The sequence below is a fragment of the Phycodurus eques genome, chromosome 1 (genome assembly GCF_024500275.1).
Source record: "Phycodurus eques isolate BA_2022a chromosome 1, UOR_Pequ_1.1, whole genome shotgun sequence".
Taxonomy (NCBI): domain Eukaryota; kingdom Metazoa; phylum Chordata; class Actinopteri; order Syngnathiformes; family Syngnathidae; genus Phycodurus; species Phycodurus eques.
The window spans coordinates 17,129,920-17,155,200 of NC_084525.1; the positions used below are offsets into that span (position 1 = coordinate 17,129,920).

General features: G+C 40.2%; 1 protein-coding gene and 1 long non-coding RNA gene across 3 annotated transcripts in view; one reads left to right on the forward strand and one right to left on the reverse strand.

Annotated features, from left to right (window-relative positions):
- The window catches only part of LOC133404772 (plexin-B1-like), a 102,976-nt gene that overhangs the window by 45,094 nt on the left and 32,601 nt on the right, over positions 1-25,281 (forward strand). The window contains exons 6-20 of one of the 2 annotated variants that reach the window (XM_061681041.1): positions 3,759-3,887; positions 8,617-8,717; positions 8,798-8,930; positions 9,816-9,972; positions 10,531-10,639; positions 12,483-12,591; positions 12,822-13,553; positions 16,355-16,453; positions 16,619-16,741; positions 16,930-17,023; positions 17,129-17,298; positions 21,002-21,153; positions 21,221-21,326; positions 22,983-23,119; positions 23,228-23,401. In XM_061681041.1, coding sequence (XP_061537025.1) covers positions 3,759-3,887; positions 8,617-8,717; positions 8,798-8,930; positions 9,816-9,972; positions 10,531-10,639; positions 12,483-12,591; positions 12,822-13,553; positions 16,355-16,453; positions 16,619-16,741; positions 16,930-17,023; positions 17,129-17,298; positions 21,002-21,153; positions 21,221-21,326; positions 22,983-23,119; positions 23,228-23,401 — 2,525 coding nt within the window. The remainder of the gene's footprint in view (positions 1-3,758; positions 3,888-8,616; positions 8,718-8,797; positions 8,931-9,815; positions 9,973-10,530; positions 10,640-12,482; positions 12,592-12,821; positions 13,554-16,354; positions 16,454-16,618; positions 16,742-16,929; positions 17,024-17,128; positions 17,299-21,001; positions 21,154-21,220; positions 21,327-22,982; positions 23,120-23,227; positions 23,402-25,281) is intronic. The other variant, XM_061681051.1, reaches the window with a different exon arrangement.
- Positions 5,392-11,880, reverse strand: LOC133404778 (uncharacterized). Its single transcript, XR_009768867.1, has 3 exons — positions 11,315-11,880; positions 8,302-8,897; positions 5,392-8,162 (listed from the first exon to the last, which is right to left on the reverse strand). It is a non-coding gene; the product is annotated as an uncharacterized LOC133404778 (long non-coding RNA).

The window sequence follows — 25,281 nt, forward strand, 5'->3', positions numbered from 1 at the left end:
TTTAATACCTTCTACTGCAGATTTGAAAAGGACACTTTCACACCCCACACCTCAGCCGGCCGCACCACCGACCACAGTCACACCTCTTACTTCTGTGTTAACCATCCACGAGCAGGATGTGAGACGCATGTTCAAACAACAAAACATTAACAAAGCGGCAGGCCCAGACCATGTGTCCCCAATCTGCCTCAAAGTCTGCGCGGACCAGCTCACTCCAGTCTTCACACAGATCTTCAATAGATCTCTGCAACTGTGCGAAGAACCATCCTGTTTCAAACGCTCCATCATCATTCCAGTCCCCAAGAAACCTACAATCTCTTGTCTAAATGACTACAGGCCTGTCGCCTTGACATCTGTGGTCATGAAGTCCTTTGAACGTCTCTTGCTGGACCACCTCAAGAGCGTCACAGCTCCCCCGCTGGACCCCCTGCAGTTTGCCTACCGAGCAAACAGGTCTGCGGATGATGCAGTCAACATGGGACTAGAACACCTCGACAGCGGAGGGACCTACGCAAGGATCCTGTTCGTGGACTTCAGCTCAGCGTTCAACACCATCATCACTGAACTCCTTTCCTCCAAGCTTCTCCAACTCAGCGTCTCGCCTGCCATCTGCCAGCTGATTCACAGCTTTCTGACGGGCAGGACACAGCAGGTGAGGCTGGGGGAGGCCACCTCATCCACACGCAGCATCAGCACTGGGGCACCCCAAGGTTGTGTCCTCTCTCCTCTGCTCTTCTCTCTCTCCACGGACGACTGCACCTCAACGCACCCGGCTGTCAAACTCCTGAAGTTTGCAGATGACACCACTGCCATCGGCCTCATCAAAGACGGTGACGAGTCTCTGGAGCGGCTGGAGCTGTGGTGTGGCCGACACAACCTGGAGCTGAACACGCTCAAGACTGTTCAGATGACCGTGGACTTCAGGAAACATCCCTCGCCACTGCTGGCCTTCACTCTGTCCAGCTGCCTTGTGTCAACCGTTGAGACCTTCAAGTTCCTGGGAATTACAGTCTCTCAGGAACTGAATTGGGTGATGATCATCAATTCCATCCTCAAAAAGGCTCAGCAGAGGTTGTACTTCCTGCGGATTCTGAGGAAGGACGGCCTGCCACAGGAGCTGCTGAGGCAGTCCTACACAGCGGTCATCCAATCAGTCCTGTTTTCTTCCATTACAGTCTGGTTTGGTGCTGCTACAAAAAAGGACAAACTCCGGCTGCAACAGACAAACAAAACTGCTGAAAAGATTGTCGGTACCCCCCTACCCACCCTTGAGGACTGCACGCTGCCAGAACTAAGACAAGAGCATGCAAAATCCTCTCAGACCTTCCACATCCCGGTCACCACCTCTTCCAGTTCATTCCCTCAGGTAGGCGCTACCGATCAATGCAAACTAGAACCAGTAGACATTCCAACAGCTTCTTCCCTCTTGCCATCAACTTCTTAAACAGCTAACCTACAATTCCATTGCAACATGCTGCCAATTTTTTTTTTATCTTGAATTTGTCGTCACATTTCTGTCGGGCCAATTATACATTACTCGTGCACTCACTGTAGTCGTCTCGCCACGCTGCACTATTTGCATACATGCTGTTGACCAAGACTGGCCACTCATGCCAGAGTAGCATCTGCACCACTTGCACACTGACTGAGGAGTATCTGCAACATTTTCACAATCAACGTTGTCCCAGATTATTGTACTACTACTCACTTTAAACTGCATATACTCCTTGAAGTCTCTGCACCCTTTGCACAATGGTCATTGCATCGGACTATTGCTATGTTAGTCATTCAAACTGCTCTAAGTGCTAGAGGACTCTCCATCTTTTTGCACAATTGTAAAAAAACCAAAACATATATGGCATTACCTGATAACTAGCAACCCTTTATTGCTCAGTGAATGTTTTTCTCAATGTCTTTGTGCCAAAAGTGTTCTCTGTCAATCTGTTGTCGTACTCTAGTGGCTCCAACTACCGGAGACAAATTCCTTGTCATTTTTGGACATACTTGGCAAAATAAAGATGATTCTGATTCTGAAGTGTGGACGATGTTTCTTATATTTTTCTTTCTTTATTTTAAAATGTACCTTACCTTAATGCCTTACTTTGGATTTTGATAAGATGTGAAGGTATTGATGGCGAGATGAAGCATCATGAAGCATTGTAACACTTCAGCCATTGGTTCCTTTCTTAACGCGTCATCGCACACGAAACCACCTGCTGGCCATGTGCATAATCACAGGCAGCTGTATCTTTGCCACATACAGTATGTGCTGGGTTGACTTTTTGTGTCTTTTTGGCTCCTGTGAATGACTGTATTACAAAACAATGTGTGACCAAGTAATTTCCCAACATCCATCCATCCATTTTCTGAGCCGCTTCTCCTCACTAGGGTCGCGGGCGTGCTGGAGCTTATCCCAGCTGTCATCGGGGAGGAGGCGGGGTACACCCTGAACTGGTTGCCAGCCAATCGCAGGGTGCATACAAACAAACCATTCGCACTCACATTCACACCTACGGGCAATTTAGAGTCTCCAATTAATGCATGTTTTTGGGATGTGGGAGGAAACCGGAGTGCCCGGAGAAAACCCACGCAGGCACAGGGAGAACATGCAAACTCCACACAGGCGGGACCGGGGATTGAACCCGGGTCCTCAGAACTGTGAGGCTGACGCTCTAACCAGTCGTCCACCGTGCCGGCAATTTCCCAACATAACGTGTAAAATATATTATTTTTGAATGTATTCTGTGTGCTTAAAATGTTCATCGTCACTGGTATGGCAGGTTGTATAATGTTTTTCTGTCACTTTGGGAAAATGGCGTGGGCTTAAGAGGGGAGAGAATTTTGAAAGTGCTTATTTAGAAATAAAAGTTTATCATCATTTTTGGGTTAAGTCATTCAAGAGCAAGATTTTTAAATTGGGGTACAATAAATAGACATGGAAGTGGTTCTACAAAAGGAACCAGGATTGCATCTGCCAAACATGCTAAGAGCCATGCAGTTCAGTCAGTCATGCCATATCACCCATGACAAAACCTCTTTCAATTCTGCATCACTGTGCATCCGGATCATTTCGGCAACTGACAATTGATGCTGGCCTCTCCCAGAGCAGTTTTCTGGGTGTGCTGTCCCAAGTTTTAAATGGATTGTTATACAGGATAGCCACATACTGTATCTTTATATTCAATTGCCATTACACTCAGGGTGAGCTAAATCAAACAAAACATGGCTATTTTGCGGCTGCTGGCGTTCCCCAAAATCCTCAGTGATATATTTATTTTCTGTAACAAGAATATTTTTAAATTAAGTAATAGTTTTAAAATAAGTTTGTTTCCGTCTTCCACTAACACTTAATATTCTATCAGTTAAAACTTCATGTGCTCTCCCAAATTTTCCATGGTGAAAATCTTCAGTGCTGCCTATAGCAGAAAACTTTCCTAAATACAGCAGTCTGTACCACGTTTGCGCCTATTGCCAATAGCGCGTGAAATCTCTTAAAGTAAGTGAACACACAATTTAGTGCCTGCTATTTGGGGGTCTTAAATCAGGCTCCTTGTGTTCTTCTTGTACTTTCAAATCTGTGTAGCTAAACAACTAATTAAAACACCTCTCGAATGTTTGTCACTGCACTGCCACAATATAATTTACTGTACCTCGAAATTGAAGTGCCTAATAATTGTCGTCGTGGAATTACTGATGTTCTATCCATCTACTTTGTGCAGTTTATGAAGTGTTTGCTATCCTCTGATGGTCTTCCTCAGGTGTATCTGGGCCAAGATAGCCAAGTGGAGGTGTATGCCAACGTGACTATCCAGGCCAACTCCCCCATTAACCGTGACCTATTACTGGACCAGAAAGGCGCACACATCTACATTATGACCAAAGCTTCTGTAAGTCGTGTAAGAGGTTAGGTACACTTCCATGTATAAGACAGATTAATCACCAAGTGAATTTCACATCTTTCCCGTTACCTTCGTCAAGGAGGTGTGGGTTACGGTGTCGACTGTTTTTAGTTTGTGGACCTGGATTTTGTTTGTCATGTTGAGAAGGTGATATTTTCTTTTGTTCTCTAATCAATTTTACAATGGGAACTTTATTGTCAAATCTTATTATTGTCAAAACTTTGTGAGTGATTCGAATCTGAGTCTATACCCTACCATGATGCATATCTGAACTAGGCCACATAAGTATAAACAAATTGGCATTCTGTCACTTGGCTATGTAGTGTAAATCCAGCTCAAGTTTTATCTGGATCTCTGTTGCAAATCCAATGTATATGCATTTTGTTCCCTTGGATTTATGTTCAGTATCTGAAAATGTATCCCCTTTAGGTGTTAATCCTAGGCGGTATCTGCTCATTGATTTCAGGTGGAAAAGTCTTAGCTCCTTTTGAGTGCTCTTGTTTGAAATAGTTTAACAGCTGTAGTCTTTTCAGTATGGCGGCCTGTCCATTCACCCACTCACCCAGATGTCTCCATGCACAAGACCGAACATGTGCCGTCATTCATCGCCACATAATTGATTGTTCATCACAATTGTTCACGCTAACTTCCTCAAGCTGCATCTCCCAAAGAAAAAAAACGGCATAATGGAATACAAGGCAAAGAGCATAATGGCAAAATGAGAGCAGCTGGCTGTCAAGGCCAAAGGGCACCCACCTTCTGTGTTGAATACAACAGTCAGCGGGAGGTGTGGGGGTCAGACATAACAATAGTATTGATCAGCGAAAGTGGCCTCTAATTGTGAAGCCACACTCCCTACAGTGTCTGTGTGAGAAGCTGTGAGATGCTTGTGTATGGAAAAGTGCTATTCATGCATTTATCTTATTTTATTTGACGTTAAAGTCAAAGGGATAACTCCAAATATTTATACTTTTTAACAAATCAATTTTTACACCCTCAGCCTTTTGCTGTATTCCGCAGTGGCTAGAGAGAGATACCAAATTGACTTTTTGATTTTCCGCATGTTTTTGTATGATTTAACTTTGATATAACTTTAAGTAGTAGTAAGTAAACACAAAGTTGCTTTTTCATAAAGGATGATTCATAATTGCCAACATGTTCAAGTATGCAGTGTAGCGTATATTGGTTTGGATAAAAACGTAATTAATTTAAGAGAAAAGAGTAAGACGGGAGCGCCGCCTGCTTTAGCGTGATTTTAAGTTTAAACGTTAAAATCTAATTATTTTAGCTCATAAAGGGGCACCTCGTCTCTTTTTAGATGTGCAAAACTTTAGGACAAAGTGACGAAAAACCTCTATGTCTCTTAATCTGAAGGTTGCTGAAGGAATTAGATAAGAGTTCTCAATAACCAGAGGTCTTTTGTCGAATCCAAACACACAAATGATACAGGTAGTGGATTTTTGTAGACAATTTTATGAAATCTAACAGGAGAATCTACAGAGGAATGAAAAGCAAAACAAAGGACAGACAAACATTGGTAAAGGAGACTGGGAGCATGTATGCAAAGTTCTTAAAAATGTCACACAACATTCAAATTCGGTGACGCTGGTCCCGAGTGCTGTCCGTTGGCAGTGACCCTCCACCGCCAGTGGGTCTCGCTGGACTCCATCAATTGTCCCAGAGGTCTTGAGTTGCATTTCAAAGGGCAAATGGTCCTTTAAAATTTTATCTTGGCATGCGGGACCAGCGGATTTTCAATCTTTTTGGGGTCAGTATCTTGAGCCCTGCACACACAGGGGGTCTTCTGATGACTGGGACCCCAGATTTCTGGGGTAACTGTTAATTAATTTAAACTCCAGGTGACAAGTCAGGATTCCTGGTCTCTGCTTTTGATGAGCTCTTTCAGACTGGCTGGTAATTCATTTAGCGTCCGTGTGAGACAAACCAGGCATCCCTGTGACCGTCTGTCTCAGTGGTGGAGCGGAGACAAGGATGCAGTCCCAGTCCGAGATTGGGGGTCATGGTGCCATCTGGCGAGAGCGTGTCCATTACACCAGCATGATGCCCTAGTGGTTAGCATGTCTGCCTAACAGTGCTGAGGTTCAGTCCAGCCTTCCTGTGGGAGGTTAGCCTGTTGACCCCGTGCTTGTGAGGGTCTTATCTGGGTACATGGGCTTCATCCCACATTTCAGAAACATGTATGTTAGGTTAATTGAAGACACAAAAATGGACTAGTGACAAGTCCAGCGTGTACCCACCTCTCGCCAAAAGGAAAGGTTCCTGCTCACTTGTGACCCTAATGAGAATAAGCAGTAAAGAATATGGATAGATGGGATGGATGTTCAAGTTTTTCAAATAATTACCTTTTTTTTGTTTTTTTTTAAAAGTTTGGACATTAATTATTCATCCCATTTAGTGATACCAGTTTATATTGTATTTTATGTTGTGCCAAAATCCCCTGCAATATTCTCATCTTAATATTCTTGTTTTGATCATCAAGTGCTGCCAGCTTTGTGCTGGTCACAAGTATATGACCAGATTTATCAGCTTGCGCTGTTGTATGTGCCAGAGTATCCAACACAACCAATACTAGCAGACCTTTAACAACTCCTGGTTGAAGAATGGGAAGCCAGGTGACCAGGCAGGTTTGACCAGCATGCAGAGGAAGTGCCAAGCTGTTGTGACTGCGTATTGATCTTCCACATGCTGCTGAGATCCCTGACAGTGTAAATTGAAAGATGTATAAGCATGGCCAATATCTATATTTCTTTTATTATTACTGAAGTAGAGTGCAGTCATCCAGTCCACCAAGCAACTCAAAACAACAGTGAATACCAACAGCAAAATATTGCAACAGATTTTGGCACATTTTTTTGGTGTGTTATGTACAAGTTGTGCTGCGTTGATCAATCCACAGTTATACCTTCTTGAAAAGGTGATTATTCCAATTGGTGTGTTATTAAATAAGTAACAGAAATAACTTTACAACGTTATCCATCCATTTCTGAGCCGCTTATCCTCACTAGGGTCGCGGGAGTGCTGGAGCCTATCCCCGCTATCATCGGGCAGGAGGCAAGGTATACCCTGAACTGGTTGCCAGCCAATCGCAAGGCACATATAAACAAATAACCATTCGCACTCACATTCACACCGACGGGCAATTTAGAGTCTTCAATTAACCTACCATGCATGTTTTTGTGATGTGGGAGGAAACCGGAGTGCCCGGAGAAATCTCACCCAGGCACGGGGAGAACAGGCAAACTCCACACAGGCAGGGCCGGGGATTGAACCCCGGTCCCAAGAACTGTGAGGCAGACGCTATAACCAGTCGTCCACCATGCCGCCCTTTCCAACGTTATTTTAGGTTTATTTAACTAATGCGATGGAGCATGTTGGTGGATGGATGGATAGAACGTTAAATAGATAGACAGGTACTTGAGAAAGATAGCTGGATAGTGATTGATTGATTATTCATCCCGTGAGGGAAATTAGACAACTGATGATGGCAGGCACACTGCATGATGAGGCATACAAATCAAAAGGTTTGGATCCAAAACATTTTAATGCTTTGCATGTAATTTTTTAATTGTTTTTTTTAAGCATAGTTAATCGTTATGTATGTATAAAAAAATCATCCCGGGCCTCCTCACCTTCCTGGTGGGACATGCCCGCACAGGTCTCCGGGGGCCATCTTAGCAAGATGCCTATACCACCTCATCTGGCTCCTCTCAATGTGAAGGAGCAGCGGCTCTACTCTGAATCCCTCCTGGATGACCAAGCTTCTCACCCCATCTCTAAGGGAAAGCCCAGACACCCTGGGGAGGAAACTAATTTCGACCACTCGTATCCGTGATCTTGTTCTTTCGGTCACGACCCACAGCTCGTGACCATAGGTGAGGGTAGAAACATAGATTGACCAGTAAAGCGAGAGCTTCGCTATTGGCTCAGTTCCTTCTTCGCCATGACAGACCAATACAGAGTCTGCATGACTGCTAAGTGCAAACGCTGCGCTGATCCGCCTGTTAATCTCCCGTTCCATTCTTCCCTCACACTTGTGAACAAGCCCCCTTGATACCTGAACCTCTCCACTTGGGGCAGGATCTCATCCTCAAACTGGAGAGCCACTCTACCCGTTTCCCACTGAGTACCATGGTCTCAGATTGGAGGTGCTGATTCTCATCCCAAGTGCTTCACATTCGGCTGTGAACCGTTCTAGTGAGAATTGAAGATGGTGGCTTGATAAAGACAAAAGAACCACATCATCTGCAAAAAGCAGAGACATAATACTGAGGTTACCAAACTGGATCCCTTCCATGCCTTGGCAGCATCTATATATTCTGCCCATAAAGGTTATGAACAAAATTAGTGACAAAGCGCAGCCTTTTCTAAGTCCAACACTCACTGGAAAGGAAATCCGACGTCCTATCTCCAATGCGGATCAAACTCGAACACCGGTTGTACAGGGACTGCAAGTTAAATTAAATGTGAGTTTAAAAAAAAAAAAAAAAAAAAAACATGTACCAAACCTTACTTTTTAGTACCACAGTTGACAATGAGTTCTTTCCCCCCCCGGGTTTTCCTTGAAAATTAATTTTGTTTTACTCATGGTTTCAAACACCAAACCGTTTGACATCACAGGATCCACTCTATAAATTTGTGACCCTGAATGAATATAAGTGGAATACATGTTAGTTCATAGGATATATTTTATCTTCAGGTAGAGAAGCGTCCTGTGGCAGAATGTGGCGATCACCTGGATTGCCAGTCTTGTCTGTCTGCCAATGACCCGTACTGTGGCTGGTGTGTCCTGGAGGGGCGGTGAGTCTATGTGATTATTATATTTTCTCTTGTTCTTTTCTTGGATTTCGTACTGAAAACTCTTTGCTTTGGTACTTCAGGTGTGAACAGCGGTGGGAGTGCCGGCGAGGGTCAGTCAAGGCTCAGTGGTTGTGGAGTTTCAACCACACACAGCAGTGCCTCAGCATCCAGCATCTCAGCCTGTACAACATCAGTCGCGGGGAGAAAACAAATGTAATTTTGGGGGAGAGGAAGTAACATCATCTAATGGTAGCCCTTGCAAATTGAGGGTAAACTACAAAATGTTCAGCCCTAATCTGCTGTGACTATATTTGTTTGTCCTTAATGCCCCACCAGGTCTTAACTAATCTTTATAATCATTAAACATTTGCTTAAGGGGATGAAACAATCTTTTTTTTTTTGTTATTTTTAAAGTAACCTATTAGTGTTTCATATTTTAACTATGGTTACTACTGCATTTAGTGTATTTAAGAGTTGCAGCTCTCTTTGCTTCTCCCATGTGATGCGCACTGCCACAGCAAACCATCAGAGAAAGAATACTTGTGGAAGAAGACTTGTCAGGCGCATGTTAAAATGCTATGAAACATGGTGGAAGGCACCCCAGGTCATGCTGATATTTTTCCCCTGCAAAGAAGACTAGACTGAAGATGGATAATTAATCCAATATAATGACCCTGTATGCAGAGAATGGTGGAAAAAGTCAGTGATCACTATCATCTTAGTCATTTTAAGTGCATTACATGGGGTCTTGCATGAAATAACAATGCCTTTTTTTTGTTTTAGAAATATTGTGATCATACTGATACTGTAATAATTCACCAATCATAATCCATAAATTTGAACTTTCCATTCCATTCAATCTTCAATTGCTATTGATTTTCAATTGGTATTGCATTTTAAAAAAAGATCTTTTAACCATAGCTACCTCACAAATACTTTTTTTGCCATAAAACTGGAGAGAATCTAATGTATTTTTAATATATTTTTAATATATATATATATATATATATATATATATATACATATATATAATAATAATTATTATTTATTTTTTTAAAGCTAATGCGTTTTGATAACTATTTTTTTCCTCTCCCATAGATAACAGTGTCAGTTGAAGGACTCCCTACTTTAGGAGAAGGAGAGGCCTACTCTTGCTTCTTCCATGATACAGAAACCTCTGCCATGTTTACAAACACCGGTGTTGTATGCCCCACTCCTGATGCCAGTAGTCTGCCCTCCATTGGGCATGGAGATGGTGAGCTTCAGGTTTTGTCCACATGTAAACGGCTATATTTTATTTGCACATTTCACCACCCCTGACCCCGGTCTAAAAGTATATCGGTTTAGAAAAGTATTAGATTTTTTATTAACTCTAAAACAAATTTGAAGGCTTTCAAATGCATTCCATAACAAAAGATGCTGCTATTAACGGCAACCATTTCCAGAAAAGGTGAATCCTTGTTGAAAACTTTAATTTCAAGTGACCGTAATTTCTCATGTATAATGCGCACCCATGTCGGTACGGACCCCCAAAGTTGACCTCAAAATTCTGGAAAACCCTTCAACCTATGTATAATGCATTTTTACAATCCATGATTTTGCTTCTACCCACATGATCAAAACATGAAGTATTATCTGTATTTTGTTAGTTTTTTCAAATAACAGTTCTTTTCTAAATATGTTTTTTTATGCTATAGTCCCAGCAAACATTACATCTGTACATTCAAATACAGAAGTCATTCATAAAAATACACTTTGTTTAGTTAGTATAGGAATGTAATCATTGTAATCAAGTGGTTTTGGTGTCATACAGAGTTCGTGATGGTGATCCTATCCCTTCGTTTCCTCAACGTAACGGTAGCAGAAACAGAATTCACCTTGTTTGACTGTGGCCTTGTGCAGAAGCTCTCTGAACGAAGGCCGTGAGTATGCGTGCACGCACACACGCACGTACTGCTGTGTCACCAGGACATAATTACATCCGATGCAGCATGTGCTTTTATTTTGGAACAAGCGCTGACTCATTCATGAGACAACACTTTTTATGTTACATTTTTATTTATTTATTTTTTGGGATAGTTTTGTTAGTTTTGTTAGGGTTAGGGTTAGGGTTAGTGTGGCGAAACCTTTAGCCACACTTAGCCAGTCCACGTTACTGGGAACTAAGCCGATAAGCTTTAACGATGTGGACCCAGTCATCAATCAGGAGTAGGTAGGGCTGAATGATTTGGGAAAATACTCTAAATTGCAAGTTTTTTTAATTTTTTTTTTTTTTTTTTTTTTTTTTTATATATAAACAAATACAGTATTGCAATTTCGATTTAGCATGCAATTATTCACTAAACAAGAAATAAATTCGATCATATGACCAACACGATATTGGATATATTCACGACCATAGGGCGCACCGTATTAAAAGGGGCAGTCTCAGTTACGGGGTCTATTTCTGTATTTAACACATACATAAGTTGCACCGTATTATTGGGCGCAGGCATGGTAAAACATACAGTAGCATGCATGCACGCTAAAACAATGTTTTTAAAAAGGCAACTCTGAGTTCGGTTGTACTTTATTGAAGTATTTAACAATGTACTCACGTTATTTTTTAATCAATCCTCATCCACAAATCCATCAAAGTCCTCATATTCTCTATTCAAAATGAACAGCTCGGCAAGTTCTCCATCAAACACCGCAGGTTCCCTCTCATCATTTTCGGAGTCAGTCTCGTTGCCGGGGGGCTGTTCAGCAATGATGCCGGCTTTCGCGAAAGCTCGGACAACAGTCAAAGTAGATACCTTAGCCCAAGCATCCACAATCCATTCACCGCGGCTGTGAGATGGGCGGGCATGGAGTCACAGATCAACAGGGACGGTGACGCATGGGAAAAAAAACATCCAGTCTCTTTACCTTATAATACAGTCGGCGCGATCCACTCTTCTTCTCGTCGCCATGGTGGCGAGTGTATCCGGTCGCATTTGACAAGATAAAGCATCGTAAAAAAACGGGATGCGGTGGTATCGGAATACAAGATTTTATTGCAGTAGTCTGGCGTAGTGTAATCATGAAAGAGCAAATTTGTCTTGTAGTCTGATCCCGGCATTAAGTGTCGTCAGTCTCAGACCTGTCGTCAGTCTCAGACGTGTTGTCTGTCCCACACCGCGGACATGTTTTTTAAAAAAACAATTTTTTTAAATAACTTTATTGGCCGTCAGTTATTTCCGGTACTACGTCAAAAGACACGTGACAAGGCTAAAAATAAACTCGCTTTTGGATTCAAATATACTTTGCACGATGGCGACGCGGAGTAAATGTCTTTTGCGGAGCCGATAAATGATGTCATTGATCGGATCGGCGAATTATGACATTAAAGCCGATCAGCATAAAATGCTAATTTTGTCAATAAAATCGGTGTAAAGTCTAGTTGACACACAGCAAAATGAGCAAATTTAACAATTTTTAAATTTTCAATTGAACTTTTATCAGGAAGGGCTTTTAAGTATTGACACAGGGGATTTTGGTTTCCCAGCGTGGCGAACGTGAGCAATATTCGCTTTGCCACATCCTGTTCCAGTTCGCCATTGGCAAGGTACGGGCAGCACGCACTCTGAATGTTTTGTCACTTACATTTTCTAATTATTTGAAACAACTTTTACAAACCTTCTGTTACTGTAGATGTATTTTCGGCGATATTTTCTCAAGCAAATTAGTGATTGTTGTATTGTTCACTGTGTAATGCTGCTGTGTTGTTGTTGTTGTTTTAACTAGATGCCATGGGTGTGTTAGTAGTCGCTGGGGGTGTAACTGGTGTATCCATGAGCATGTCTGCACGCACAGACACACCTGCAGACAAGGAGTCACCATCTACAATAAAAATGTGAGTCAACATTTATGGCAAGGCTGTCTAGTATCACCGACTTGCATCACGCCATACATGTACGTTTGTGTGCCTTGTCTTATTTGCTCTGCCTGTGTACATTTTCCATTTCCAGTCTTGTTTTGTTATTATTTTGAATTCTTCAGTCTTCTTGTTTATCCTAATTTTGTCCTCCCCTGCCTTTTTTCTGGCCTTTCCTGGTTGTTCCTTTGCACTTCTCCATCAACAAGTTCAAACCGTCAACACCCACCATTCCACCACCCACCAGAAAACAGACCACTTTAACTGTGACGACTGCTGCAACAACAGTGACAGCGACGCAGCCGCCACTCACCATGACTCCTGCTACAACCACTGCAGCTGCCACCACAGCAACAATCCCTACCACACTTAACAGCAAGTCCACATCACGCCATGCCATGGACACAACACCCCACTTCATTGGGACCTTCAGCCAGGCCACCAGCCTACACACAGATGCCAGCATCACACGCGGCTCTATCTTTGATAGAAATGTGGCCACAACCAGACATTTTTCAGAGAATGAGAGTGTTGATTGGCTGATAGAAAATGTAGAAAAAGCTGGCAACACATCTCACACTACATTACCTAGCAGCACGATTGGGCCCGTAGACTCTGGAGTAACCCTTGTACAACCATCCGGTGAGGCAGCAGGCTCTTCCTCTGGTATAAGCTCAACCACATCCGGTGAAGTTGCTACTTTGCCAGACCTTGCTGGCATAGACTTGGCTGGGGGAATCCCAGTAATAAGCTCTGAAAAGAGTGACACTCCTCCATGGGAGAGGGAGAGGCCTGAGAGTGGGGTAGATGGGAGAGTGCCCTTTTTTCTGACGGATGCTAACAAAAACCTCACCTTTACACAATCACCGGAAATGGTTATTGAGTCCATCATTGAGTCTGACGAAAACTACCAGGCAGATTCCTCTGATTCTTACTTTATGGTGAGTTCAGAAGGTGTATTATATGAACATTATTAAATAGTCACCCAGATGAATAGAACTTAGTGAGGTTGCTAAACCTCAAATATTTAAGAACTGGAACAAAATATCTCCCATTGGAAATTAAAAGACAAAAAATAACTGAGTCAACATAGACCAGTCAAAGACTACTTATGCCTGTCCTTACTGTATCTATTGATGGTTAATTAGGCCATGTCCACAGGAAGGATTATCAATGCATATGTTTTAATTCCACACTACTCACAAAGTATTCAGCTTTTATATAAGCTTTACAAGTGAACCTAATGTGACCTCAAAATTTTTTTATGTATATTTGAAACCAGAAGTTTGCATACACTATATAAATAGAGACATACACTTTTTTTTGCTCACTGTCTGACATGAAATTAGACTAAACCTTAATGTTTTAGGTCAAGTAGAATTACCAAAATTATTTCTATTTGATAAATGTCAGAATAACAAGAGAATGATTTTTTCAAATTGAGAAAGTCAGACATTTACATACATTTCAGAAGCATTTTTATACTATTAGTGTTATTAGTATAAACATTTTGGATATCCTTCCACAAGCTTCTCACAATAGTTGGCAGGAATTTAGGCCCATTCCTCCTGACAGAACTGGTGTAACTGAGCCAAGTTTGATGGCCACCTTTCTCACACATGCCTTTTCAGGTCTGCCCAGAATTTTTCAATAGGATTGATCAAAGCTTTGCAATGGCCTTTCCAAAACATTGACTTATTTATCCTGAAGCCACTTTGTAACCTGTTTGGCTGTCTGCTCCAGGTCATTGTCCATTTGGAAGACCCATTTGCACCCAAGTTTTAACTGCCTGCTGATTTCTTATGCTGCTTCAGCATTTCCACATAATGTTCTTTCCTTGTGATGCCATCTATTTTATGAAGTGCACCAGTCCCCCCTTTAGTGAAACAACCCCACAACATGATGCTGCCATGATGCTTGTATTTCAAAGTTGGAATGGTGTTCTCAGGCTTGCAAGCGTCCCTTTTTTTCCTCCAAACATTAAGATTTTTATTTTCCTCCAAACATTACGATTACGATACACATTATAAGCAAACAGGTTCAGTTTTAGTTTGGTCATACCACAGGACAAAATAAAAAAATAAGTTATTTGTCTCTGCATTTGCAAACTGTCATCTGTTTTTGTTGTTGTTTCTTGTGGAGTAATGGCTTCTTCCTGGCAAAGTGGCCTTTCAGCCCATATCGGTACAGTACTCGTTTCACTGTGGATAAGGACACACTTTCACCAGCTTCAGCCAGCATCTTTACTAGTTCTTTTGCTTTTGTTCTCGGGTTCATATGCACATATCGGACCAAAGTACGTTAATCTCTGGGACACAGAACCCAGTTCCTCCCTGAGCAGTATGATGGCTGGACATTCCCATTGTGTTTATACTTGCCTATAGATGAATGTGACACCTTCAGGCATGTGGAAATTGCACCCAAGGATGAACCAGACTTTTGCAAGTCCACAATTCTCTTCCTGGTATCTTGGCTGATTTCTTTTGACTTTCCCATGATGTTACACAAAGAAGCAGTGTGTTTTAGGTTTGTCTAGTTCAGATACATCCACCGGGGTGTCCCTGTATAACTCAAATGTTGTCAGAAGCTTCCAAAGAAATTAAATCATCTGAGTTTTCACAAATTGTTTAAAGGCATCGTAATCTTACTGTTTATAAACTTTAGACTTTGAAGAAGATAAAGAAACCTCTAAACAAAAAAAACAAAAGAAATCCTAATTTTTCTGGCATTTAGCAAAAATGCATAATTTTGGTAATCCTAATTGATCTAAAACATTAAAAAAATTAGTCTGATTTCATGTCAGACAGTGAGCGGAAAAAAGCATGTATTTTTAAATACAGTAGTGTATGTAAACGTCTGCTTTCAACAGCTGTTCAATGTTTGTCCTTTTTGCACAACGTTCTGTTCTCAAGGAGTTTAATGGCAAAATTTACAACAGGTGTTGTTTTTTTCTTTCAAGGAAGTCCACTTCGTATGGCTTTGTGACTTCCAGTCTCTCTGTAGCTCTTTTGTAACCTGCTGGTGACATTCTTAAGTTCAGTGGCCACTTCACTCATCCTGTTTAAAACCTCATAATGGCGAGGTACTATTGATACATTTTTCGTGTCGTCTTCGTCCCATGATGTTAAAATGTTAACAGAATGATGGAGAGGACTGTTTAATTACCAATTCTAATTGAACCAGGACATTTATTGGTCCATTCATGAATCAAACACCTGTTGTGAATTTTGTCATTCAGCTTCAGTTCCTTGTTAGAAAACAGCAAATTGCAAAAAAAAAAAAAAAAAAAAGTACTGAAACGATGAACAGTTGGACATGTGCATTGAACAGTTTAGAGAGTTTCAAATTGAGTTCACCTGTCAAGGTTATTGTCCATATTAGGTTCATCCTGAAATACCGCTCGAAAGCCAAGTATCTCAAACTTTGTGTGACTAGTGTATTTTGGCTTCATGTCCATATGCAAACTCCATTTCAGGCCAATGAAAACTGACCTTTTTGATACCGTACACTCTGGCCAAAGCTAACATTTTAGCATCATCATCTGGTCATCTTAAATAGCATCATGATTACAAGTGTTAGCACAACATATTCATTTAACCTGTGCTTGATGACTGTAATTTTTATGGAGACAAAAGACAGCCTAAAAAAAATTTATTTTTCCATTTCTTACCCAGCAGTTGGGGATTTTCTTAAACTGAATTTAAAATCCAGTGCATGTGTTCAATATTCACATATTTTCCAGGACTGTCCTTGCATGGAGAAAGTTGATGATTCATCCCTCCTTCCTGTCAATGTAGAAAGGAAGATTACACTAGTGGGACATCACCTCAACCTGTTTCAGGTAGTTTAACCTTACAAGTATGTTTATTTATTTGCGAAAACAGGTCATTAAAGGATATTATTTAATGGTGTATATATGTATTTTTCTTATTGATATGACCGTCTTGAAGTTTTGAATGAAAGCGTTTTTTTTTTAGTTTTTTTTTTTAACATTGTTTACATTTAGGATGACAATCTGAACTACGAGTGTGTGCTGGACGTTGAGAATCGCTCAGTGGTGGTCGAAGCATCTGTGGAGCCAGATGCTAAACAGCCCTCAGTCTTTTTGATAACCTGCAAACCTCATCAGGTCAGAATATTTTATTTTCCATACATTTTCCATCTAGGTGAAATTGTGATTATGCGGGAATCAATTGTACTGTTTTGCTTGCATAAATGTTTCCCATTACCCGTCTTAACCAAACATCACTGCCTCCCACATGACTTTGCTTGTATACTATACCTAATAACACAGTTGTTTTACTGATTATTTTTCAGTTTGTTTATTCTGCTTTGATGGAGGAATACCCAGCCATGATCAACGTGAGGAGGAAAGATCATTTCTTCATTGACTGCGCTGATGATCTTTTCGGTGGATGCTAATTCCTTGTTTCACAAGTTATCAAATGCGTGGGCAACCCTCCCCGCAGAATATCCTGTATGTTAACAATGATGATCTTTCTCTCCCCTGCTTCAGTGACTCTATACAACTGTTCTGTGGGGAGAGCAGACTGTAGTCGATGTCGTACGGCCAACCCCAAATACGGCTGCGTTTGGTGCGGGGGTCCTGCTAGCTCTCACTGCATCTACCATGGGTCCTGCACCGATGACGTCAAAAACACCTGTCCCGCACCTGTCATTCACTTTGTAAGGGATTTTATTTATCATATTTGGACTTTTTGGGCCAGTATCAAGAAAATAGCATGACCATCAACAACTTTTTAGGTAAAGTTATTGCATATAATATAATCATGGATTTAAACATGTTTGCTTTCAGTAAGGTGTTGCTGCTCAAATCTTTCCATCCAAAGATGTTCCTTGTTGTCTCTGTACATGGATCGTCTTTCAGGTTTGACAGAATGTTTAGGTGTTCTGAATTTTAGCATGAACTCCATTTATTTTTATTGATGTACAAAATCCTTGACATAACGGGTCAAAAATCAAATGATCAATTTAAGTTTTATCTTAATGCTATTCAGTAATTTTTTAGGGCTTTATTGTCATTTGTGATAGTTACAGTATTTATAGGGTTTACTTTAGTGCTCAGATTCACTCCCTAAATCCCCATTTGCCATATTTGTATTGAAAGACTAGCGCATTACAATCAAGTCTTTACTCCTATATATAATATTTCTCCAACAAATTAAAAATCCTATTTGATTATTCAAAAACAATCTGTTGAACTGGAAAAAGAGTACCCTGGCACGTTTTGACTGACCTATTTAAGCTACTGTGTCTCCCTCCAGAAACGTTTTTCTTTTTAGTTTAAAATGGCTTACTTTAACCAGGATCCCTTGGCGTACCTTGGTCAAAGGTAGAAGCCCAGGTCTTTTGTAACAGTATCACTCTTTGGTGGTGTACTAGTGAGTCGAAAGTCATGGGTGAACGGACATCACACGGAGAGGAAATAACAATTCTAACTCCCATTAAAACATATACTTCTGCAATAACATTCCATTAGTCCCAAAAATGTTATACTAAAAAAGGTCCACTCCATATCACTGCAAAAATAAATCATCTTACATACTTCCCTCTCTTAAAATCGAATGTCTACATTTAAAAAAAAATATATATATATATATCACAGAGGCTGCTCAGAAAAATAAACTATTTTACAATATCACTATGCGGAGCAAAAGAAACTATGTATGAGTCCCATGATTATTTTGTTTATTGTTACTTGGCTGTTTCTAAACCTGTGTTGCTTTTAAGAGTGTTCCTGCTTTTTTTTACTTAACTTGAATTTTTGGACTCAAGCAAATACATCACTGTTATTAGGCAGTAATTGTTAATGTTAGTTAGAATGGCAGCAATTTCTAATGCTATAACTTTTTAAAAATATGGCAATAAATTCTGTTAAATTAGTGGACAATTTCTCAATGGACAGTTTTGTTATTTTGAAGATGCTGTCATGATTATTGCTGCAGCAATAATAGCGTTTTGGAGGTACTGCATACAAATGTAAATATTGGATGGACGGGGATAGAAGCGCACAGTAATCTGATGTGATGTCTTTTTCACAAAAACTTGTGGGGAAATGCGAGCAAGGAAAAGAGAGGTTTTTCAGTATTCCTGCTTTCACCTCTTCGCCTCATCTGTACCGTTAACCTTCCTGCAATACTGTGAGCTTTCCCACAATACCGCACTAATTAGGATACCATTAATACCGCGATAAAACCGAACCATGACATAAAGCAAACACTTGAGTGCATTGACCAAGCAGGGCAAGCTCAAGTTTGCCACAGGCCAGCAACATTTTTTTCTAAAAGGTTAACTTGGAACCCTGATGTTATGCTGTTAAATTCAAAATACTTTAGTATAATCAGTAGTTATCATTGCTCACAAGTTCAATTAACTATGGGTCCTGGTGTGCTGTTCTTGCGCTGTAATTGTGTTCGTGGCAGCGGAAAGGGGAGTCCCACCAATATACTATCAACAACAGCAAGTACTGTAAGTCTGAAAACATACTATGCAAGACAGAATTATGTGCTACAGCATAATCACAATTGTCCAGAATCATTTACCCATTCTGCTGTTCTCCTCATATCAGATTCAGTGGAATCTGCTGTCTTTCGTACATGCCATGTGACTTGTCAAAACACCACAGGCAGCCTGCGTATGAACAGACAATACATTATATGATATTAAGAGCTATGATCTACATCTACTTGTTTATCTAACACCCGTCCCATGTAGTTAAAGGTGCCATATTTTGACCAAACCAACTCTTTCTAGTATTTTGGATGTAATATTGGCTCTGTGTTGTATCAGTAAACGTGAAATATGAATAAAAATCGTCCACGCATTCCTGAGTTCCAGAGGTTTTACCGCTGAGAGGCCTGAAATCAGGTCATTCGAATTTCTCAAGGTTATCTCCGTCACTAGCGAAGATCTCTGCCTACATCTCCACTCCTGAGCCAGCGCCGTCAACATAACAAACACGTGTGCTCTCACAAGTGGGTCTTCTATACTGAGGCAACCAATCGGCGGAAAGGGGGTCGTCTTAGCCAAATGTGGACAAAGCGAATACAAAACTGGCTCAAACCGAAGTACAGTAGCTGTCAGAGGGGCCTTATCTGGACACTCGTATGACAAAACCAAGGTATATTTCTAAATGAAACTGACACTCTTATACTAAGTCCATGTTAGAGAGTCACTCTATATCTTTAAGGGGAAACAGTGAATGTGTCAGAAATCTTAATTTAAGAAAGTATATTGTACAAAACACTTTTTTTGCTTGATGTATAAAATGACCAACTTTTAGATATATTGGCTAAATAAGAACAAAAAAGTTATATTTGCTTGAAGTCAGTGTAATAATATTATATGATAATCTGTTAACTAGTATTTAACTCTCAAAACAAGATGGAGAAGATAATTTGACTAGATTTAAGACAATAAATCTTTTGCAGTGCGGACATGCGCAGAAACTATTGTATGCACAGTCAGTCAAATGGTGTTGGCCATAAACAAATGCTAAACATCGTGAAATATTGTGTATTTTGTGTAAGTAAATACGGCATGGTAGCATTGTAGCCCTGTTCAGAATAAAGTAATTATTGTGTTATTGCTTGATTTATTGTGATTCAAATCCAAACATTTTGATTCGGCGTTTGTTTTTTTCCGGCAGACTCGAATGCACCACCACCGAGCCATTCGTTCGTAGTCCTAGTATACTGTAGATCAGGGGTCACCAAGATGTTGCCTGTTGGAACCAGGTATCCACCAAGGACCACATGAGAAGCCCATGGGCGAGTTTTGAAAATAGCTCACTAGTGATTTTTCCAATTTATTTTGCGTTGGTATTCTAAATAGAAATAAAAATGGCGTCACTCACCAGTGAGCTGGATCAAACTTTTTTTTGTTGCTATTATTTTTTTTAGGTCAGACTTGTACTGGTGCAAATTTGGAGATGACAATACTGTATTTAAAAAATAATAATAATAAAGTATAGTACAAAGGTCATTACTGTAGGACATGACCAAACCGTAGTGTTCGTGGAGACAATCCAGCGGGTCCAATGGCGATGAGATGATTTATCTAATATGTTATTTTACAAGTGTTTATGAACTGGTAACCCTTCACATTAATTTATTAGTACCCAGTAAGTAGCTCTAGGTTTCAAAAAGGTTGGTGATCCCCTGCTGTAGATGTTCAGGGTATCTAAAAATGTATTAATTCTTTTACTGCCCATTACTCATTCTGTACATTTTTTATATTTATATAATTCTTTGAACATTTTGTACAAGTAATTGTATCTACAGTATGTCAATAAATGATATGACTGTCTGTGAAATGTGGTCTTGTGGAAACCAGAAAGCTGTCAAATGAATCTTTTGTCTTGTTTCAGTTGGATCCTGTGTCTGGCCCTGTAGAGGGAGGAACCTTGGTGACTATTTCAGGCTCCAATCTTGGCCAGAGGGCTGAAGACATCCACAACTCTGTCACACTTGCTGGGGTTCCCTGCAGTGTCATACATAGCAGATATGAGATCTCCTCAAGGTGAGTAATGTACGCCAAAACATGAAATGGCATATGCAAGCTTGCTGATTAGACCTCTGTTGTGTAGGATAGTGTGTGAGACTACAAGCAGCCAGGGAGAGAAGAGCGGACAGGCCTCCGTCAAAGTAAGGGGGGGTGGACTCGGACTGTCTGCTCAGACCTTCAGCTTTCAGGTAAATACAACAACAGTAGTTCAGTTTATTTGTAACCAGATATTACATTGAGAAGTCTGGTTTGTGTATGTATTAGTGATGTCCCGATCTGATCTTTGAGATAGGATATCGGTCCGATGTCGGCAATTAAATAAGCATTGATATTGATCGGACTGGATCGAAAATCTCTGATTTTACCACTTTGATACAAGCAGTCCATATCGTGCACCTCTCCAGCGCTTTTATGCAGCAGTGCCTGGACAGCAGAGCCCACGTGATCACAACAACAGGTTACTAAGGTGCTAATACTGTATAATAACTAGGAGTAAGAGTAAATGTTGCTTACTTAAAGTTGTTTATTGACACTCCTGTTGAACTTCACTGTGTAAAACTAAACACACATAACAAAAGAATTATACCTATTGAATATTCAAATACATCAGACTTGGATTTGTTCACAAAAAAATCGCTAACTCAAAGCTAAAACACAATGAATGAAAAACAGAGGTAACAAAAATTAGCATTGCTAAAACAGCTAAAGGCTGTATAATTTATATTTATTTACTGAGGTTATTTTTCATGGTTTTCTCATTCATTTTTTATTTAACCTATTCAATTGTATAATATGCTTCTGTTTAAGTTAAGCAGTGGTTATGTCGCAATTTAAATATTTTTTGTTATTGGTTTTAAGTTATTTTTCAGGGTTTTGTAATAGACGATTCATTTATTTTATTCAATTGTAGTGCATTCCTATGTTTAGTTACTTTTTATAACCATTGGTTAATACTGTATACAATAATGGTTAATACCATTGGTTAATACTGTATACCATAATGTTAATAATGTATACCATACCTAGTGTCATATCTACTGTTGCTGATTATTGTTCTCTGTTTGAGTGATATCACAAGATCAAGCTTTTTCTAACATTACATACTACACAATAAGTATGTATGATTTTTGCTGATATCAGATCGGACTGATATCGGCATCTGGCAAAACTCAAGGCTGTAATATCTGTATGGGATCGGAGGTCAAAAGTTTGGATCGGGACATCCCGAGTACATATGACGTGTACTCTTGTCATATATACTATACATACAGTATATACTACACAGCATTAGGTACACTTTCACAATCAAATGTAATAAATAAGGTATTCTTTTAATGAGATACCATTGATCAATAGTTTTGATCAACGCTGTCAGGAAGGTATTTATTTTCAAGGGACATTTTTCAACATAGAGACAAGGCTGTGACCTTTTTAATTTTTAGTTCACGGGCAGCAGTTTCTTGGGACACGTTTTGAGACCTTGTTGCGAAAAGCATTCTTTTTTTGTTTTTGTTTTTTAACCAGTGTTACTACTGTTATAAATTTAACTCTTATTGGATTTTCTTTAATTTGACACCTCCTGAGCAACCTGCTTTGAAGTGAAGCAGCTCATCTCCTTAGTTGGATTAATAGTAAAATGACTTCAACCTTTAATTAACTAGCACAAAGTGACAAGCAAATTAATGGTTGTAGGCTGTGAAGCAACTCTTGCTTCCCAGAATCCTAGCTTGTCCCTTTTATCTTGACAATAAATCGCATGCACAGCTGCTTTTAGTGGATTATTGGAACATATTTTTTGTCTTTGGGTATTCTTCCCATGCTTTATTTTTGTTTCTCATTGTTAGGATCCCATACTGTGCAGTATCGTCCCCCAGAGAGGGCCAAAAGCAGGGGGCTCGTCTATCACCATCAAAGGTCGCAGCCTTAAAACGGGCCACCCAAGTGATGTCAGCGTTCTCATTGGAGGAATACCATGTATGGTGTAAGTCTCAGACCTTCATTATTGATGATGGGCCATTCTTTTATATTTGATGTATACAGCTTTTTGTTTGACAAAGTGGTTTTTAAAATGTGAGCTGTCTTTGTTTAGGCTAAGCATCGAGGAGGATCATATCTCCTGTCTGACAAGAGCCAGTAACAGAACAGGCGAGCATGGCATCATGGTGCGCCTGGGAGGGGCCGAACGCCACCTACAGGGCGTTGTCTATCACTACACATCCAACCCCAACATTTCGTGGGCTGCACCATCCAAAAGCTTTCTCAGGTGCTCCAGGTCATATTAAAGACATTTAGAATTATTTAGATTTGTTTTTTAGATATATATAAGTAATGGACACACCATTTTGTTAAGTAAAATATGTACAGTGATTTGAAAATAGGCGGCACTGGTTAGAGTGTCTGCCTCACAGTTCTGAGGACCGGGGTTCAATTCCCAGCCCCGCCTGTGTGGAGTTTGCATGTTCTCCCCGTACCTGCGTGGGTTTTCTACGGGCACTGCGGTTTCCTCCCACATCCCAAAAACATGCATGGTAGGTTAATTGAAGACTCTAAAACTGCCCGTAGGTGTGACCGTGAGTGCGAATGCGTGTTTGTTTATATGTGCCCTCCGATTGGCTGGCAACCATTTCAGGGTTTACCCTGCCTCCTGCCCGATGATAGCTGGGATAGCCTCCAGCACTCCCGCGACCCTTGTGAGGATGAGCGGCTCAGAGAATGAATGGGTGGATTTGAAAATATCTAAATGATGTAAATAATATTAAATCTATAATTTACAATTGATTTATCGCCATGGTCAAATGGATTGCCATAGCAACAATGACTGTTCATTTTTCTATTATCTCCTGAAAAACATAATTTTCAATTTAGTGCTGGGCGATACATCGAAAAGCTCGATTCAATCAATATTTTATTGATGCCCGATATGGGAAAAACAGGATCATCGATTTTATTTTGTATACTTTTGCTTCTCCACGAGACTTTCCGCCAACATGGATAAGAAGATGGTAGCAACTACCGAGCCACAAATAGTCCCCAAAAAGGGCACGTCTGTCATTTGAAAACAACCGTAGTCTGCAAAACGTGTATAAAAGTTGTTACGACGAAGACAGGCATATCCGTTTAAAATCACCTGAAGATGAAGCACGTTATCGAGTGCGATGCATGTACAGTATCACGTTGAGGAGATCCGCGTCTCCGTGCTGCTGCTGTATTGTAAACAAAACAACGCTTCGGAGTGATCGTGGTGGCAGTTGAAGCGCTTTTTGTGTTTGCTCTGTGAATGTGCTGTGAAGATAACCAGCTAATAGTTTGCCTTTCACTGATGAGACAGAAAGTGTTTATGGGGTTTATTTACATTAGCATTAGCAGCAACTAGCTAGCTAGCGGCGTTGCGTGAGCCATCGCCAATCAGGCAAATAGTTTGATAGTGGGCCAGGCGTCGCTGTCTGAGCTAACCTTTCCTAACAGTTGGGTTTGTACAGTCTGGCATTCCCAAGAATAAGTCTTGTATTTATTTTTTAATTCGCTTTATTTACAGATCACCACACCGTTCCACATGAAGTCACCTTTCTTTGTGTCTTCTTGATTTCCGGCAGAGTGGGCATGTTTAATTGCATTCCTACCACTTAAATGTTAAGTGAGGAACACCTACGACAGCGCCAAACCCTAAGAAATACATTCAAGTAACAAATATTAAACCCATAATATATCAACGATTACAACTGTTGAGTAATGATTATCCTGCGCAACTGAACAGTATGAAGAATTATTTTTGTCCTTTTATATAATATACTGCACTAACTGTACAGTGCTAATATTCTTGAAATAATACAAAAATATGGAAAATCAGACAACGTGTTCTGGAAATTAATTTCTATAGGTTGGCAGCTCTGCAGTCATAGCCATAAAAGCAATTTTACTAATAATTGTCATAATAATTTCTTCTGGTGTTTCATGTTTTTTATTTTGGTTTCAGTCAAGAATTTTCATTTCGGTTCATCACTAATTTTGAGAGTTTGAGTTATTTTGAAATACCTGCAGAGAAAAGTAAGTTATTATGTAAATTTGGTCTTGTCCAGTTTTCTACATTTATAAACTTCAATTCAATAAATATCGAGTCATATCGAATACAGATATAAGGTGAAA